General features: G+C 38.8%; 1 protein-coding gene across 2 annotated transcripts; it reads left to right on the top strand.

Moving 5' to 3' along the window:
- The first annotated feature begins 600 nt into the window (after window positions 1-600).
- nudt5 (nudix (nucleoside diphosphate linked moiety X)-type motif 5) lies at window positions 601-17,688 on the top strand. 2 transcript variants are annotated; one of them, XM_062067100.1, is made up of 10 exons: window positions 601-748; window positions 973-1,037; window positions 5,995-6,062; window positions 6,137-6,189; window positions 10,420-10,527; window positions 10,589-10,684; window positions 10,746-10,847; window positions 16,813-16,821; window positions 16,901-16,954; window positions 17,030-17,688. In XM_062067100.1, the coding sequence occupies exons 2-10, from the start codon at window positions 981-983 to the stop codon at window positions 17,137-17,139; spliced, it is 657 nt and encodes a 218-aa protein (XP_061923084.1). In that variant the 5' UTR covers window positions 601-748; window positions 973-980; the 3' UTR covers window positions 17,140-17,688. The 2 variants fall into 2 exon arrangements, with proteins under 2 accessions (XP_061923084.1, XP_061923083.1); XM_062067099.1 differs by lacking the exons at window positions 601-748; window positions 16,813-16,821; window positions 16,901-16,954; window positions 17,030-17,688 and adding an exon at window positions 765-878 and having other exon boundaries at window positions 10,746-10,960.
- Window positions 17,689-19,236: the final 1,548 nt, after the last annotated feature.

The raw sequence follows: 19,236 nt of genomic DNA, 5'->3' as shown, positions 1-19,236 counted from the left end.
AACGATGATGCTGTGTTCCGAATTTAAATTATTTACTGAAATTGAGTGAGCCTATGGCTTTGCACTTTGTTATATATATATATATATATATATATATATATATATATATATATATATATATATATATATATATATATATATATATATATATATATATATATATATATATATATATATATATATATATATATATATATATATATATATATATATATATATATATATATAGCATTCTATTTTAGTTACTCTGAATTTACAAACCCCTGGAGCTGTTTTGTACTGTTTTTGTACTTTGATTATTATTTCTCAACTGATTGTAAATGTTGAAATTTATAAATAAAGGTTTATAAAATAAAAGAATAAAAAATGTTGGTTTTAGCGATAAAAAAAACGATTTAATCGAAGCACTTGCACATATGGATTGCTGACAAGGACACGGAGTTCGATAATAAAATGTATTTAATTATCTTTACGGAATCTTTTACTATAACATCTCTGTTGCTCCCTTTAGTGCAGTGACATAGATCGTTTATTTTGAATATGTTTATTGCAATGTGTCTGTAATTCTAGCAAAGATACACAGTGATTGTGTTTTTTTTCCCAAAATAAAATCATACAAAAAAACCCACACCGATTATTACTAAAGGAAAACATATTTAAACGTGGACTACGTTCGCTGCACCCGGAAGTACTAACAGAGTGAGCGCTCTTCGTTGCAACAACTCTTCGACCAGGTTGCTCCTTTCACGTGAGTCCAGTTTTCACTTTTCCACTTCACGTCACCGTTTAAAGTTCGAAATTGACACGTCGCTGAGTTATTTTGTTGTGTACTGTCAATATAAGTTTACCTCCATGAACGCAAGAAAGCTATGGCCATAGTTGAGTATATAAAGTGAAGATAATGTCATCCAAATGAGCAGAAAGGTCCAAAAAGTCAAAATGGTGGCTTGATTGTGCATCTTTCCTCCCTAGAAAACACAATGAGCCACACAGAAGACCCCAAAACTTCCAATGCGCCACACATCGTGAAAGAGGAGGTATGCTTGGACTCGTTTTTTAATGCTTAACATGAACTGTTTGTTAGCATCCATGCCCCCTTTGTACGAGGCTTGTGTCGATACCAACTTTCTGGTACCGATACCAAAATGTGTTGCGATATTTTAGCATTCTTTTCAAAATAAAGGGGAACCACAAAAATGCGATTATTGCCTTTTTTTAACAGGGACATTTTTGCGTTTGAATTTTGTGAACTGATTGTTTTTAAATCGAATTATGCCGAAAATTCCATTGGGAAAAAAATGGTCAGTAAAATGCGTGCATTTAAAATGTATTAAAATTCATTGCTTCAATAAGCAAGACTCACTTCGGGTAAATTAAGACTTAAGCAATCTACCATGTGGACCCCGACTTATTGGGGTGTTACCATTTAGTGCTCAATTGTACGGAATATGTACTGTACTGTGCAATCTACTAATAAAAGTTTCAATCAATCAATCAATCAAAATGGATCCTGTCTCAGAAGCAGCCAATGAGGTGTCAAGTTTGAAGTCACATGACACAGGTCTTGCATAAAAAAGGCAATTAACTGGACATAATACAACTTAATTAACATTTCAATGCGGCCAGCTGGATCTTTTCAAATATGAAAATGATTGTAAGGTTAAAACCTGCACTTTTGAGTGACATGCGGGTTACTATGGTGACCATAAGAGGCGCTGCTTCATGCAGAGTGGGCGGGGCAGCAAGAAGCTTTAAACCCTCAACCTGCGAGTGTGAGACGCAGGCAGATTTCTACTCTTCTGCGGAGGAGTGACATTTTTATGAATATGTGCAGGTTTTTTACCCTCTGCCTTTTTGTTTCGCTGTGTTTGTTGCATCTTTGTTGCTCTTGCTGATGATAAAAGATGTCGATCAAGGAGCAACGTTGATGTATTTTTAATGTTCAGTGTTTTATTGTTAATATTGCAAATGTACAAACCCCGTTTCCATATGAGTTTGGAAATTGTGTTGGATGTAAATATAAACGGAATACAATGATTTGCAAATCATTTTCAACCCATATTCAGTTGAATATGCTACAAAGACAACATATTTGATGTTCAAACTCATAAACATTTATTTTTTTTGCAAATAATCATTAACTTTAGAATTTGATGCCAGCAACACGTGACAAAGAAGTTGGGAAAGGTGGCAATAAATACTGATAAAGTTGAGGAATGCTCATCAAACACTTATTTGGAACATCCCACAGGTGAACAGGCAAATTGGGAACAGGTGGGTGCCATGATTGGGTATAAAAGTAGATTCCATGAAATGCTCAGTCATTCACAAACAAGGATGGGGCGAGGGTCACCACTTTGTCACCAAATGCCTGAGCAAATTGTTGAACAGTTTAAGAAAAACCTTTCTCAAGCAGCTATTGCAAGGAATTTAGGGATTTCACCATCTACGCTCCGTAATATCATCAAAGGGTTCAGAGAATCTGGAGAAATCACTGCACGTAAGCAGCTAAGCCCGTGACCTTCCATCCCTCAGGCTGTACTGCATCAACAAGCCACATCAGTGTGTAAAGGATATCACCACATATGCTCAGGAACACTTCAGAAACCCACTGTCAGTAACTACAGTTGGTCGCTACATCTGTAAGTGCAAGTTAAAACTCTCCTCTGCAAGGCGAAAACCGTTTATCAACAACACCCAGAAACGCAGTCGGCTTGGCTGGGCCTGAGCTCATCTAAGATGGACTGATACAAAGTGGAAAAGTGTTCTGTGGTCTGACGAGTCCACATTTCAAATTGTTTTTGGAAACTGTGGATGTCGTGCCCTCCGGACCAAAGAGGAAAAGAACCGTACGGATTGTTCCAGGGTGAAAGTGTAAAAGCCAGCATGTGTGATGGTATGGGGGTGTATTAGTGCGCAAGACATGGGTAACTTACACATCTGTGAAGGCACCATTAATGCTGAAAGGTACATACAGCTTTTGGAGCAACATATGTTGCCATCCAAGCAACGTTACCATGGACGCCCCTGCTTATTTCAGCAAGACAATGCCAAGCCACGTGTTACATCAACGTGGTTTCATAGTAAAAGAGTGCGGGTACTAGACTGGCCTGCCTGTAGTCCAGACATTGAAAATGTGTGGCGCATTATGAAGCCTAAAATAGCACAAATGAGACCCCCGGACTGTTGAACAACTTAAGCTGTACATCAAGCAAGAATGGGAAAGAATTCCACTTCAAAAATGTGTCTCCTCAGTTCCCAAACCTTTACTGAGTGTTGTTAAAAGGAAAGGCCATGTAACACAGTGGTGAACATGCCCTTTCCCAACTACTTTGGCACGTGTTGCAGCCATGAAATTCTAAGTTAATTATTATTTGCAAAAAAAAAAAAAAAGTTTGAGTTTGAACATCAAATATGTTGTCTTTGTAGCATATTCAACTGAATATGGCTTGAAAATGATTTGCAAATCATTGTATTCCGTTTATATTTACATCTAACACAATTTCCCAACTCGTATGGAAACAGGGTTTGTATTTACATGTACATTCTGAGTGTCTTATTCAGTAAAAAACAGACCATCTGAAAAACCAAATTACCTTAAGATTTTTCTGAATTATATGACAGTCATGAAATTACATATTGCGTGTTTTACAATATTAACTACGAAAAATAAAAGACTAAATATTGAAAATGTGTGAACGTTGCCCCTCGACTTCCCAGACCACCTCCTCGATGGACACCCAGCAAGAGCAACAAAGATGCAATAAACACGGGAAAACATAAACGCCAAAGGTAAAAAAACGTCCACATGTTGGATAAAATATCACTGTTCTGCAGAACTTTGTTGTAGAAATATCCCTCCGTCTGAAACTCGCTGCTCTGTAAATAAGCCCCGCCCACTCTGTTCATGCCCAGTCTGCATGAAGCAGCGCTTCTTATGGTCACCATAGTAACCCGCATGTCACCAAAAAGTGCAGATTCTAACTAGGGATGTCCGATAATGGCTTTTTGCCGATATTCCGATATTGTCCAACTCTTTAATTACCGATACCGATATCAACCGATACCGATATATACAGTCGTGGAATTAACACATTATTATGCCTAATTTGGACAACCAGGTATGGTGAAGATAAGGTTGTTGTTTTTTTAAATAAAATAAGATAAATAAATTAAAAACATTTTCTTGAATACAAAAGAAAGTAAAACAATATAAAAACAGTTACATAGAAACTAGTAATTAATGAAAATGAGTAAAATTAACTGTTAAAGGTTAGTACTATTAGTGGACCAGCAGCACGCACAATCATGTGTGCTTACGGGCTGTATCCCTTGCAGACTGTATTGATATATGTTGATATATAATGTAGGAACCAGAATATTAATAACAGAAATAAACAACCCTTTTGTGTGAATGAGTGTAAATGGGGGAGGGAGTTTTTTTTGGGTTGGTGCACTAATTGTAAGTGTATCTTTTTATGTTGATTTAATTTTTTAAAAACGATACCGATAATAAAAAAACCGATACCGATTTTTTCCGATATTACATTTTAAAGCATTTATCGGCCGATATTATCGGACATCTCTAATTCTAAGCATTAGAATCATTTCTATAGTTTGCAAAGATCCAGCTGGCCGCATTGAAATGTTAATTAAGTTGTACTAAGTCCAGTTAACTGCCTTTTTTATGCTGCTTTATGTGACTTCAAACTTGACACCTCATTGGCTGCTTCTGAGACAGGATCCATTGCTTCAGTCTTCATTTATCGCAAGTGAGTCTTGCTTATTGAAGCAGCAAACTTTTACACACTGCAGTTTTTTATACAGAATTTTTATACACTGAATTTTTAAACACACATAATTTGATGTAAAATAATGTCAGTTAAAACAAATTAGACCGCAAAACATTCAGTTACATAAATACAGTGTCAAAAATAGCTTTTGTAATTAAGACACAAATGAACCTCCATATTACTGCAATCCAAGAATAATTTAGTCCTTAAATAAAATGTTGAACATACTAGACAACTTGTCTTTTAGTAGTAAGCAGACTCCTAATTACTCGTATGCAGTAACATATTGTGTCATTTATACACCTATTATTTTGTACACATTATGAGGGACAAACTGTAAAAATTGATTATTAATCAACTTGTTCATTTACTGTTAATATCTGCTTATTTTCTGTTTTAACATGTTCTATCTACACTTCTGTTAAAATGTAATAATCACTTATTTTTCTCTTCTTTGATACTTGACATTAGTTTTGGATGATACCACACATTTAGGTATGGATCTGATACAAAGTAGTTGCAGGATCATACATTGGTCATATTCAAAGTCCTCATGTGTCCAGGGACATATTTACTGACTTTATAAACAATAAAAAATGAAAAAAGATTTTATGATAATCTAATAACATTGAGGCAATATTTTTAGTATCCAGTATGTACTCTCTTCTACTTGGTATCGTTACAGTTGATATTTGTATAGATCCACTCATTTGTTTACATTCAGGGGTGATTGCTTGCTGTTAGCAGTGAGCTATTAGTATCCTCCTACGGTGTGTAGTGAAGCATGTTCAGCTATTCCTCGTCCTGCAGTGATAATAATACTTCCTTTGTGGCCATGGAGGCAAATATAGGTGATTTAGAAGTAGCTAAAACACTACAAAGACACATTAGCAGCGAGCTAGCTATGTTTTAAAGCACCATTTGCAGAGCAGCACTTCAGTGTTTAGAGCTTCACCTTTTTTTTGAAGGCAAAAAAGGTCCATTCTCCCTCTTCTGCCTTCAAACTGTTCCCACTTAAAGAAGTACCGGTATTTTTCTAAGGCAGTATCGTACCTTTTTGACTTCATTAGTAACTGGGTACTTGATTAGTAGCGGTAAACTGGTTCCATTGGACTTGATGCTGCGGTACGTAAAGGCATCACCGCCTGGAATCTCTGGGAAAATAAGATAAGTCACCAACTTCCCCCCCCCCCCCACACAGCTCCTGGCCTCGGGGAAATGGGTGAAGCTGGAGAAGACCACATACGTAGATCCTGCAGGCAACACCAGGCATGGCTTCTTTTTCTTAGTGTTTGAGCTGAATGCAGACACATGCAGTAATTCCAGCCTGTGGTCATCTTCAGGATCTGGGAGACGGTGAGGAGGACCACCAGGCAAACCAACACTGATGCAGATGGTAAGTTTCAGCCAGACTTTTGCCCCTGGAAAAACTAAACACGCGGGGGCCATTTTGATATTTTTCATTTTCAAAACCAATACGATTTATAGATTATTTTTTTAACCTTTAGGGCTCCAATCAAGTTTGGTCCTAAAGTTAAAGTAGCAATGAAAGTCACACACACACTAGGTGTGGCCAAATTATTATCTGAATTTGACCCATCACCCTTGATCACCCCCTGGGAGGTGAGAGGAGCAGTGAGCAGCAGCGGTGGCTGCACCCAGGAATCATTTTTGGTGATTTAACCCCCAATTCCAACGTTTGATGCTGAGTGCCAAGCAGGGAGGTAATGGCTCCCATTTTTATAGTCTTTGGTATGACTCGGCCGGGGTTTGAACTCACAACCTACCCATCTCAGGGCGGACACTCTAACCCAGGGGTCACCAACCTTTTTGAAACCAAGAGCTACTTCTTGGGTACTGATTAATGCGAAGGGCTACCAGTTTGATACCCACTTAAATAAATTGCCAGAAATAGCCAATTTGCTCAATTTACCTTTAACTCTGTTATTATTAATAATTAATGATATTTACACTTAATTGAATGGTTTAAAAGAGGAGAAAACACGAAAAAAATGACAATTAAATTTTGAAACATAGTTTATCTTCAATTTCGACTCTTTAAAATTCAAAATTCAACCGGAAAAAAAAAGAGAAAAACTAGCTAATTCGAATCTTTTTGAAAAAATTTTAAAAAAGAATTTATGGAACATCATTAGTAATTTTTCCTGATTAAGATTAATTTTAGAATTTTGATGACATGTTTTAAATAGGTTAAAATCCAATCTACACTTTGTTAGAATATATAACAAATTGGACCAAGCTATATTTCTAACAAAGATAAATCATTATTTCTTCTAGATTTTCCAGAACAAACATTTTAAAAGAAATTCAAAAGACTTTGAAATAAGATTTAAATTTGATTCTACAGATTTTCTAGATTTGCCGGAATATTTTTTTAAAATTTTAATCATAAGTTTGAAGAAATATTTCACAAATATTCTTCGTCGAAAAAACAGAAGCTAAAATGAAAAATTTAATTAAAATATATTTATTATTCTTTACAATAAAAAAAATAAATTTACTTGAACATTGATTTAAATTGTCAGGAAAGAAGAGGAAGGAATTTAAAAGGTATATGTGTTTTAAAAATCCTAAAATCATTTTTAAGGTTGTATTTTTTCTCTAAAATTGTCTTTCTGAAAGTTATAAGAAGCAAAGTAAAAAAATTAATGAATTTATTTAAACAAAAGAAGACCAAGTCTTTAAAGTATTTTCTTGGATTTTCAAATTCTATTTGAGTTTTGTCTCTCTTAGAATTAAAAATGTCGGGCAAAGCGAGACCAGTTTGCTAGTAAATAAATAAAATTTAAAAAATAGAGGCAGCTCACTGGTAAGTGCTGCTATTTGAGCTATTTTTAGAACAGGCCAGCGGGCTACTCATCTGGTCCTTACGGGCTACCTGGTGCCCGCGGGCACCGCGTTAGTGACCCCTGCTCTAACCACTAGGGTCTCAGTCATAAACATGTCAAAAATAAGTATTTTTTTAAATCATTATTCAACACTTCAATCTCAATATCAACTTCTTGTCTATCTGTCAATTTGAAGTACCGTATTTTTCAGAGTATAAATCGCTCCGGAGTATAAGTCGCACCGGCCGAAAATGCATAATAAAGAAGGAAAAAACATATATAAGTCGCACTGGAGTATAAGTTGCATTTTTTGGGGGGAAATGTAGACATTTGAAAGGCAATTTAAAATGTCTAAAGAATAGTGAACAACAGGCTGAATAAGTGTACGTTATATGAGGCATAAATAACCAACTGGTATGTTAACATAACATATTATGGTAAGAGTCATTCAAATAACTATAACATATACAACATGCTATACGTTTACCAAACAATCTGTCACTCCTAATCGCTAAATCCCATGAAATCTTATACGCCTAGTCTCTTACGTGAATGAGATCAATAATATTATTTGATATTTTACGCTAATGCAGAGATATCCAAAGTGCGGCCCGGGGGCCATTTGCGGCCCGCAGGTAATTTTTTAACGGCCCCAAGGCACATTCTAAAAATACGATTAAAAAAAATAAAAAACATAAAAAGTAGTATAAAAGAGTAAACAGGTGACAATAAAATGTTGCTATGTTGACTCTAATAACACTAAGCTGTCATGCAGGCTGTTTGTTTCTTTAAAACATAATAATGAATCAAAAACAATGTTATTATGAATTATTGACCTATTCCGGGCTCCAATTAGGTCACATTAAATATTCCACTTTGAGATATTTTTTGGGGAAAATGTTGCATATATTGTGTTTGCCAAAAAAAAAACTATGTTTTTGTTTATTTTAAGGAAGGGCCTAAAATGAACAAACAAGGAACATAATAAACAACAATACAAGTTATAATTGACGGATAGATCTGAAGTTGATCTCGAGACTAGTGTTAACAAAAAAAAATTACGATTTATTTTTTAACACTTTACTGAGCAGGACCCTTTTGGATCTCCAATCATTTTAGTGGGACTTTTTTTTTTTTTTTTTAAGTGTCATTGCTCAAAAAATAATAATAAATTAAAATCAATGTTGTTATGAGCTCCAATTATATAATCTGAAATGTTCCACTTTAAAATTGTATTGGGGGAAAATATTTCATATTTTGTGTTTTTTCCTTAAAAAACTGGGTTTTCTTTGACAAAAAGGGCATACAACTTTAAATCTAAAAAAAAAAAAAACGTTATATTGACAGATACACCTAATGTTGATCTAGATATTTAAACTTTGAATAATAATAATAATAATAATACTAAATAATGAAATTGTTTAAATTTTTTTACCTAAACCCTTAGCCTGAGTGGAGGCCTAAATGTATATTTTTTATACATATATTGTATTGGTTTTTAAAATAAAAAATATCAAAATGGCCCCCGCTTGCTTTGATTTTTCAGTGTGCGGCCCTCAGTGGAAAAAGTTTGGACACCCCTGCGCTAACATGTTAATCATTTCACACATAAGTCCCTCCTGAGTATAAGCCGCACCCCCGGCCAAACTATGAAAAAAAACTGCGACTCATAGTCCGAAAAATACGGTTAACACTTTAAAAAAAAATAATGTTATGCCCTTTTTCCATCCATCCATTTTCTATTGCTTTGGAACCTATCCCAGCTGCACTCACCCTGGACACGTCAATTTCATGGAGCCTTGAATATTCCAATAATTCATAACAACATTGATTTGAAATGCATTATTTTTTTGAGCAAAGACCGTTTAAAAAAGAAAAACGCTCACTAAAACGGTGAGGGATCTGAAAGAGCCCCACTCATAAGTGTTAGAGCAGCACTAAGTCACTTTTCAACCTTCATCAAATATTGTCATATGGACTTCCAAGCAGTTGAATGTCATCTGTGTCATGGCCTGAGGGGTCAACATGGCTTTCACATGGAGGAGGGGGGCAGGAACACTGCCACACAAAAAAGTACAAATGTGCTGACTTGCTTTACGGCATACGTCACTTCCCTTTTCACCATTCCTTACAAAGACCAGAAGTCATGGTCATGGAGCCACTAGCTGCGCAAGCTAGCTCTCCAATCAGCTAAACAGACTCAATAACTCCACGCTGACGTTTTGACTAAACTGAAACAATACAAAAAGAATGCCATTGTAAGTTAATAATACTAACACAGACACTCGTAAACATGTTAGCATATTAGCTAATGCTAACGATAGCAAGTATGCATGAAAACAACCCTATAAACACCACACATGGGATGGTTTAGTAATAAGAATTGTTGTAGTTATATTGTAAAACTTACAAACTTTACTTGGAGTGATAAATGAAGAATCCATACCAGTATAAATGCTGCGGACAATTAAAAGACAAAACAGCACTTCTACTTCCAGTTCAAAGCTTTAAACAGCAGAAAACACTGCAAGCAGCTGCACTTGAGAACCGGTCCAAAAGGTGGCGCCGTAGCCCAAACATTAGCATACCATTTGAGTGTGTTTGCTTGTGTTTAATGAAAACTATTTGCTTCATGGCCGTCAGCGAAGAAAAATCCATAAATTAGCGGCACCGTTTTATAAGCCGCAGGTTTCAAAGCTTAGGAAAAGAGTTTCTAGTTGAGAATTGAGGGTAGCTGCATGAGTGATGGAAGTGATGCAGCTGCAAGTTGTCTTTAGGTGTGGGCATCATCGCGCTGCTGAAGAGGACCCTGCACAAAGACAGCGTGGTCATGGTGAAGCAGTTTCGGCCTCCCCTGGGATGCTTCAGCCTGGAGTTTCCTGCAGGTGGGCGCACTCGCCACCTGTCAGGGGTCCGTGTACAAATCATGTTTGTCTCCGGGCTCAGGCTTGATCGACGAGGGCGAGAGCGCGGAGATGGCCGCGTTGAGGGAGCTGAAGGAAGAAACGGGCTACAAAGGCGAAGTGATGGGAGTCACACCAGGTATTATCCCACACCTTGTGTTCTCCAGTCTTGTGCATGATTGTCCTCATGATGACCGCAGTCACCTGTCTGGACCCCGGCCTATCCAACTGCACCACCCAGATGGTCATGGTCAACATCAATGGAGACGAAATGGAGAATATCAACCCAACACAACAGCTAGGTGAGCAGCATCGCTGTGTCTCACATTTCATCAACGCCATCTCAAAAATGTTTTTACATCTTCCGACTAAAATGGCAAACACACGGGTAAATCTTTAATATCATCTTGCAGTCCACACCTACGTGTGACTGCTATCTAGTGCTTGCATTCATCATTGCACCATGTACCAAATACATTGATAGTTGATAAGCACAACCAGCTTTAGTACGTACATGAGTGTCAGGTTTAAAGGCCTACTGAAATGCGATTTTCTTACTTAAACGGGGATAGCAGGTCCATTCTATGTGTCATACTTGATCATTTCGCGATATTGCCATATTTTTGCTGAAAGGATTTAGTAGAGAACATCGACGATAAAGTTTGCAACTTTTGGTCGCTGATAAAAAAGCCTTGCCTGTACCGGAAGTAGCGTGACGTCACAGGTTGTGGAGCGCCTCACATCTGCACATTGTTTACACCAGCAGCGAGAGCGATTCGGACCGAGGAAGCGACGATTACCCCATTAATTTGAGCCAGGATGAAAGATTTGTGGATGAGGAAAGTGAGAGTGAAGGATTAGAGGGCAGTGGAAGCGATTCAGATAGGGAAGATGCTGTGAGAGGCGGGTGGGACCTGGTATTCAGCTGGGAATGACTAAAACAGTAAATAAACTCAAGACATATATATACTCTTATTAGCCAGAACACAACCAGGCTTATATTTAATATGCCACAAATTAATCCCGCATAACAAACACCTCCCTCCTCCCGTCCATATAACCCGCCAAAACAACTCAAACACCCGCACAACACACTCAATCCCACAGCCCAAAGTACCGTTCACCTCCGCAAAGTTCATACAGCACATATATTTCCCCAAAGTTACGTACGTGACATGCACATAGCGGCACGCACGTACGGGCAAGCGATCAAATGTTTGGAAGCCAAAGCTGCGTACTCACGGTAGCCCGTCTGCTATCCAACTCAAAGTCCTCCTGGTAAGAGTCTATGTTGTCCCAGTTCTCCACAGGCCAATGGTAAAGCTTGACTGTCATCTTTCCGGAATGTAAACAATGAAACACCGGCTACGTGTTTGTGTTGCTGCAGCCGGCCGCTAATACACCGCTTCCCACCTACAGCTTTCTTCTTTGCTGTCTCCATTGTTCATTCAACAAATTGCAAAAGATTCACCAACACAGATGTCCAGAATACTGTGGAATTTTGCGATGAAAACAGACGACTTAATAGCTGGCCACAATGGTGTCCCAAAATGTCCGCTACAATCCATGACGTCACGCGCAAACGTCATCATACCGAGACGTTTTCAGCAGGATATTCCGTGGGAAATTTAAAATTGCACTTTACTAATCTAACCCGGCCGTATTGGCATGTGTTGCAATGTTAAGATTTCATTATTGATGTATAAACTTTAAAGGCCTACTGAAAGCCACTACTACCGACCACGCAGTCTGATAGTTTATATATCAATGATGAAATCTTAACATTGCAACACATGCCAATACGGCCGGGTTAACTTATAAAGTAACATTTTAAATTTCCCGCCACACTTCCGCTTGAAAACGTCTCGGTATGATGACGTATGCGCGTGACGTAGCCAGTTTAACAGAGGTATGGCTTCCCCATTGAAGCCAATACGAAATAGCTCTGTTTTCATCTCATTATTCCACAGTATTCTGGACATCTGTGTTGGTGAATCTGTTGCAATTTGTTCATTGCATTATGGAGAAAGAAGCTGAGCAAGCAAAGAAGAAAGTTGTCGGTGCGAAGCGGATATTTTGCGAGGGAAGTCAGCAACACAACACAGCCGGTGTTTGTTTACATTCCCGAAAGATGCAGTCAAGATCGAAGAACTCGGGCAACAGAGACTCTTACCAGGAGGACTTTGATTTGGATACACAGAAGCGATACCGTGAGTACGTAGCCGTGCTTCCAAACATTTGATCGCTTGCTATAACTAGCTCGAGCTAGGAGCTAGCATAACAAACACCTAGGTGTTTGTTATGCGGGATTAATTTGTGGCATATTAAATATAAGCCTGGTTGTGTTGTGGCTAATAGAGTATATATATGTCTTGTGTTTATTTACTGTTGTAGTCATTCCCAGCTGAATATCAGGTCCCACCCGCGCGCTTCCAAACATTTGATTGCTTGCCCGTACGTGCGTGTCACGTACGTAACTTTGGTTAAATATATAAGCTTTATGAACCTTGGGTTAGGTGAACGGTCCTTTGGGCTGACTGTGTGTGTGTGTTGTGCAGGTGTTTGAATTGTATTGGCGGGTTATATATACGGGATCCCGTCCATATTACCCGCTCGAGCTATAACTAGCTCGAGCTAGTAGCTAGGAGCTAGCATAACAAACACCTAGGTGTTTGTTATGCGGGATTAATTTGTGGCATATTAAATATAAGCCTGGTTGTGTTGTGGCTAATAGAGTATATATATGTCTTGTGTTTATTTACTGTTGTAGTCATTCCCAGCTGAACATCAGGTCACCCCCGCCTCTCACAGCATCTTCCCTATCTGAATCGCTTCCACTCCCCACTAGTCCTTCACTTGCATTTTCTTCATCCACTAATCTTTCATCCTCGCTCAAATTAATGGGGAAATCGTCGCTTTCTCGGTCCGAATCTCTCTCACTTCTGGCGGCCATCATATACAAATACATACATAAACAATAGGGAACTTTGTGGATATGTTCAATTGACTACGTCACGCTACTTCCGGTAGGGGCAAGCCTTTTTTTATCAGATACCAAAAGTTGCGATCTTTATCGTCGTTGTTTTATACTAAATCCTTTCAGCAAAAATATGGCAATATCGCGAAATGATCAAGTATGACACATAGAATAGATCTGCTATCCCCGTTTAAATAAAAAAAAGTCATTTCAGTAGGCCTTTAAGCACCGAACTATCTATCAAACAGAAGAAGAAGAAGCAAGGAATCAGGCAGAGACAGAGTTCAATTTTGCTCATGAGGAGAAGGCATGGAGCTGCACACTCAGTTACAGTCTCACCCTACGCTCTGAGGAACAGCCCACACGCTCCTCTATTTATTCAGTTTGGGAGTTCCCTTGCTGAGGCTGCTTCTAAAGGGAGGGGTCACACATTATGCCAGCAGCTCAACACGCACAATACGTGATTATTCAGAACGGAAATGTGCTGGGGGCCTTGTGCTTTCTCCCTGTCTCTGCTTTGTCTGCCCGCTGTTGGTTGAGGTGCTGGTTCATCCTTGGCTGTTAGCAGCCTGGAAGACAGAAACATCTGCGGCGAGGCAGTGGAAGATAACAAGTTGTGTGCCTTTGCACCAAAAGAAAAGTACAGCTTGAGCACAATAGATAATAACTAGAACAACGGCCTTTAAGCATAAGAGTTGTGTGATAACTTATATATAGTTATTCTAACATGAGGCGCACAGAAAAAGAAAGGACTTTTAAGTGCGCCTTATAGTCCGAAAAATACGGTAATTGTTCTGACTTTGTCAATTTCTTTCCAAGGCTTATTTCCTGAAACGTATCAGGAAATCTTCTGTAATCTACGTGAAGGAGCCCAGAATTGTTTTAGTTTTGGTAATCGGCCTCCTTGACTACGAACTAGTCTGAAAAAAACATATCGCTCCATCGCTGACGATGATGTAAATAAAAGTAGCGTTGGGAATGAAACTCACTAAGAAAGTAAAAGTAGCATTTCTTCCTCACAGAAGTACTCAAGTAAAAAGTATGTTGCATCAAAACTACTCTGACAAGTACAGTTTATCCACAAAGTTACTGATGTAAGTAAAAAAGAAGCCACTTCTGCACATACAAAATGACTAAAAATGCGGGACGCCACTTTTTGAAACACGTCATACCACTTTCATTTAAAAATACAAAAGATTTATACATATTTTGTGGACTACACAGCGCAGCGCTATATAAGCCACACCCACTAAATTTTAGGGGGAAAAAATATTTTCCATATATTAGCTGCTAAGTGGCAGATATAAACGTTGTGAAATGAGGTATTTACACAGAAATATTCTGTAAATGTTTATTTACATACCTTTTAAGGCCTACTGAAATGACATTTTTTTATTTAAACGGGGATAGCAGATCCATTTTATGTGTCATACTTGATCATTTCGCGATATTGCCATATTTTTGCTGAAAGGATTTAGTAGAGAACATCGACGATAAAGTTCGCAACTTTAGGTCGCTGATAAAAAAAAGCCTTGCCTGTACCGGAAGTAGCGTGACGTCACAGGTTGAAAGGCTCCTCACATTTCCCCATTGTTTACACCAGCAGCGAGAGAGATTTGGACCGAGAAAGCGACGATTACCCCATTAATTTGAGCCAGGATGAAAGATTCGTGGATGAGGAACGTGAGAGTGAAGGATTAGAGTGCAGTGCAGGACGTATCTGTTTTCGCTCTGACCATAACTTAGGTACAAGCTGGCTCATTGGATTCTGCACTTTCTCCTTTTTCTATTGTGGATCACGGATTTGTATTTTAAACCACCTCGGATACTATATCCTCTTGAAAATGAGAGTCGAGAACGCGAAATGGACATTCACAGTGACTTTTATCTCCACGACAATACATCGGTGAAGCACTTTAGCTACTGAGCTAACGTGATAGCATCGTGCTTAAATGCAGATAGAAACAAAAGAAATAAATCCCTGACTGGAAGGATAGACAGAAAATCAACAATACTATTAAACCATGGACATGTAACTACACAGTTAATGCTTTCCAGCCTGGCGAAGCTTAACAATGCTGTTGCTAACGACGCCATTGAAGCTAACTTAGCAACGGGACCTCACAGAGCTATGCTAAAAACATTAGCTATCCACCTACGCCAGCCAGCCCTCATCTGCTCATCAACACCCGTGCTCACCTGCGTTCCAGTGATCGACGGAGCAACGAAGGACTTCACACGATCATCCGTGCGGTCGTCGGCTAGTGTTGGATAGCGCGTCTGCTATCCAACTCAAAGTCCTCCTGGTTGTGTTGCTGCAGCCAGCCGCTAATACACCGATCCCACCTACAACTTTCTTCTTTGCAGTCTCCATTGTTCATTAAACAAATTGCAAAAGATTCACCAACACAGATGTCCAGAATACTGTGGAATTTTGTGGTGAAAACAGAGCTGTTTGTATTGGATACCATGTGTCCCAATACTTCCGTTTCAACCATTGACGTCACGCGCGTACGTCATCATACATAGACGTTTTCAACCGGAAGTTTAGCGGGAAATTTAAAATTGCACTTTATAAGTTAACCCGGCCGTATTGGCATGTGTTGCAATGTTAAGATTTCATCATTGATATATAAACTATCAGACTGCGTGGTCGCTAGTAGTGGCTTTCAGTAGGCCTTTAAATATAACTTAGATATTGGGTTTCACTATGTAAAAACACTTTGAGTCACTAGAGAAAAGCGCTATATAAATATAATTCACTTCACAACACTAGCTTCATTACAATAGCACATACAAATATGCATGAAAACATTCCTACAGACATGGGACGCCTTAGTAAGTAAGAATTGTTTTAGTTATATTGTAAAACTTACAAACCTTGCTTGGAGTGTTGAATGAAGAATGCATACGAGTAGAAATGCTACGGATGGCTGGAAGACTGAACGGCACTTCTACTTCACCTGCAGTGAGCAAAGTTGTCCAAAAGATGGCGCCGTACCACAAACAATAACACACCTTTTCAGTGTATGTGCTTGTTTAGCATAATGGCCTCCAGCAAAGAAAAATCCGTAAATTAGCTGCACTGTTTTATAAGCCGCAGGGTTAAAACGTAGGAAAAAAGTAGAAGCTTATAGTGCGGAACTGACAGTGCTTTTAAAGCCAAGAAAAGAAATAAGAGGACACGAAGGAAGGCTGGGATCTATTGTATCTCACTTGAAATGGAAGAATAAACTGTATTGGACTCGTCCCACGTCATTGAACTCACCATTTCTCGTGTTCCTCCACAGGTGACGGAGGTGAGTTGGCTCCTTTTTTCTTAGTTTTTCCACAACACAAACACTCCCACCAACTCTGACCTTTTTGTTCTGCACCCAGAATTTGTGGAAGTCATCCTTTTGCCTCTGGATGAATTCCAGACCAAACTAGACGGTAAGGTGTGCTGGTGGCCGCCGACTCAATAGAAAGTGTTTTTTGCTGAGACCTGGGCTGTGCTTCATCCCGCAGAGCTGCTGAAGAAGGAGAAGATTGTGGTGGACGCCAAGGTTTACATATTCGCCATGGGGATGGTGCAGGCTTTTTTTAAGCCCAGGGAGCTGCCTGTGCTCAAGCAGTGAAAGGAAGCTCTTGGCAACTATTACTACACAGGACTTAACACCGTTTTAATTGCTCCATGTGATGTCATGTTCAAGCACAGACAAGCCAGTACCGACTGTTGCTGCAACTTTTTAAGTCATTCCTACATCTTACGTCTTTGAATGTCTCATTTCACCTAACATAGGAATAGTTCAATGTTCCATATGTTTACAACAGGGACACAAAGTACCTTTTTTAGTATTTGCAATGTTGTTTGTGATTGTAACCTTCCTTAATGTGCTAACATAGTGTTATTTAGCAAAACCCCTTACAAGGGTTTTCAATAATAGTATTCAAAGTTTGGCTCCGAGGTTCTTTGCCAAATTTTGTATGCGCATGTAATATTTTAAACATAAATAATGATGTCCATTCCATCGTTATCTATTACTGCTTTAATGTCGCTGGCTTCTGTCAGTCATACTGAAAGATGCAACAGAAGTAAACAATCCATGCTGTGGTTCAAGGGCTCCATCTCACTGATGCTGTAGTTACCGTAGCGACGAGCTGACTAATAAATGTATTACTACCTATGTTCTCGTGTGGCACGTTCCTGTTTAGATTAGGTGCCTAACATGACAGAAAACCACCACATTGGCAATAAAATGTATTAATATTTGATACAATATAAAAGGCAATATGTACTAAAAATATTGGCCCTTTACCGTTGTCGTACATCCACACTGCCATCTCGCGGTTGAAAACTGGCACTGCACGATAGACCCTGCAACACAATCTTGAAGGGAAATACGTTTGTTGTTTTTTTTTACAAAAGAAGATCTATAAATAAGTCAAAGGTAGGAAATATTACAAAAAATGAGTCACTTCTTCGTATTTTATGTGTTTCGACATAACTCCGAGAATTCCTTGGAAAGATATTTCCACATCCGGTCCGCTGAGTGGCGGTAAAGTCAAATACGTTTTGAACAAAATAATACTCTATTAAAAAAAAAAAAAAAGTACAAACCCCGTTTCCATATGCGTTGGGAAATTGTGTTAGATGTAAATATAAACGGAATACAATGATTTGCAAATCATTTTCAAGCCATATTCAATTGAATGCACTACAAAGACAACATATTTGATGTTCAAACTCATAAACTTTTTTTTTTTTCTCGCAAATAATAATTAACTTAGAATTTCATGGCTGCAACACGTGCCAAAGTAGTTGGGAAAGGGCATGTTCACCACTGTGCTACATGGCCTTTCCTTTGAACAACACTCAGTAAACGTTTGGAAACTGAGGAGACACATTTTTGAAGTGGAATTCTTTCCCATTCTTGCTTGATGTACAGCTTAAGTTGTTCAACAGTCCGGGGGTCTCCCTTGTGCTATTTTAGGCTTCACACATTTTCAATGGGAGACAGGTCTGGACTACAGGCAGGCCAGTCTAGTACCTGCACTCTTTTACTATGAAGCCACGTTGATGTAACACGTGGCTTGGCATTGTCTTGCTGAAATAAGCAGGGGCGTCCATGGTAACGTTGCTTGGATGGCAACATATGTTGCTCCAAAAGCTGTATGTACCTTTCAGCATTAATGGTGCCTTCACAGATGTGTAAGTTACCCATGTCTTGGCCACTAATACACCCCCATACCACTTTGCCCCTAGAACAATCCGGATGGTTCTTTTCCTCTTTGGTCCGGAGGACACGACGTCCACAGTTTCCAAAAACAATTTGAAATGTGGACTCGTCAGACCACAGAACACTTTTCCACTTTGTATCAGTCCATCTTAGATGAGCTCAGGCCCAGCCAAGCCGACGGCGTTTCTGGGTGTTGTTGATAAACGGTTTTCGCCTTGCATAGGAGAGTTTTAACTTGCACTTACAGATGTAGCGACCAACTGTAGTTACTGACAGTGGGTTTCTGAAGTGTTCCTGAGCCCATGTGGTGATATCCTTTACACACTGATGTGGCTTGTTGATGCAGTACAGCCTGAGGGATGGAAGGTCACGGGCTTAGCTGCTTACGTGCAGTGATTTCTCCAGATTCTCTGAACCCTTTGATGATATTACGGAGCGTAGATGGTGAAATCCCTAAATTCCTTGCAATAGCTGCTTGAGAAAGGTTTTTCTTAA

Source organism: Entelurus aequoreus, linkage group LG12, assembly GCF_033978785.1.
Source record: "Entelurus aequoreus isolate RoL-2023_Sb linkage group LG12, RoL_Eaeq_v1.1, whole genome shotgun sequence".
Classification (NCBI taxonomy): Eukaryota; Metazoa; Chordata; class Actinopteri; order Syngnathiformes; family Syngnathidae; genus Entelurus; species Entelurus aequoreus.
The sequence above is the reverse complement of the archived record's forward strand: the minus strand, read 5'-3'. Positions and strand labels throughout refer to the sequence as shown.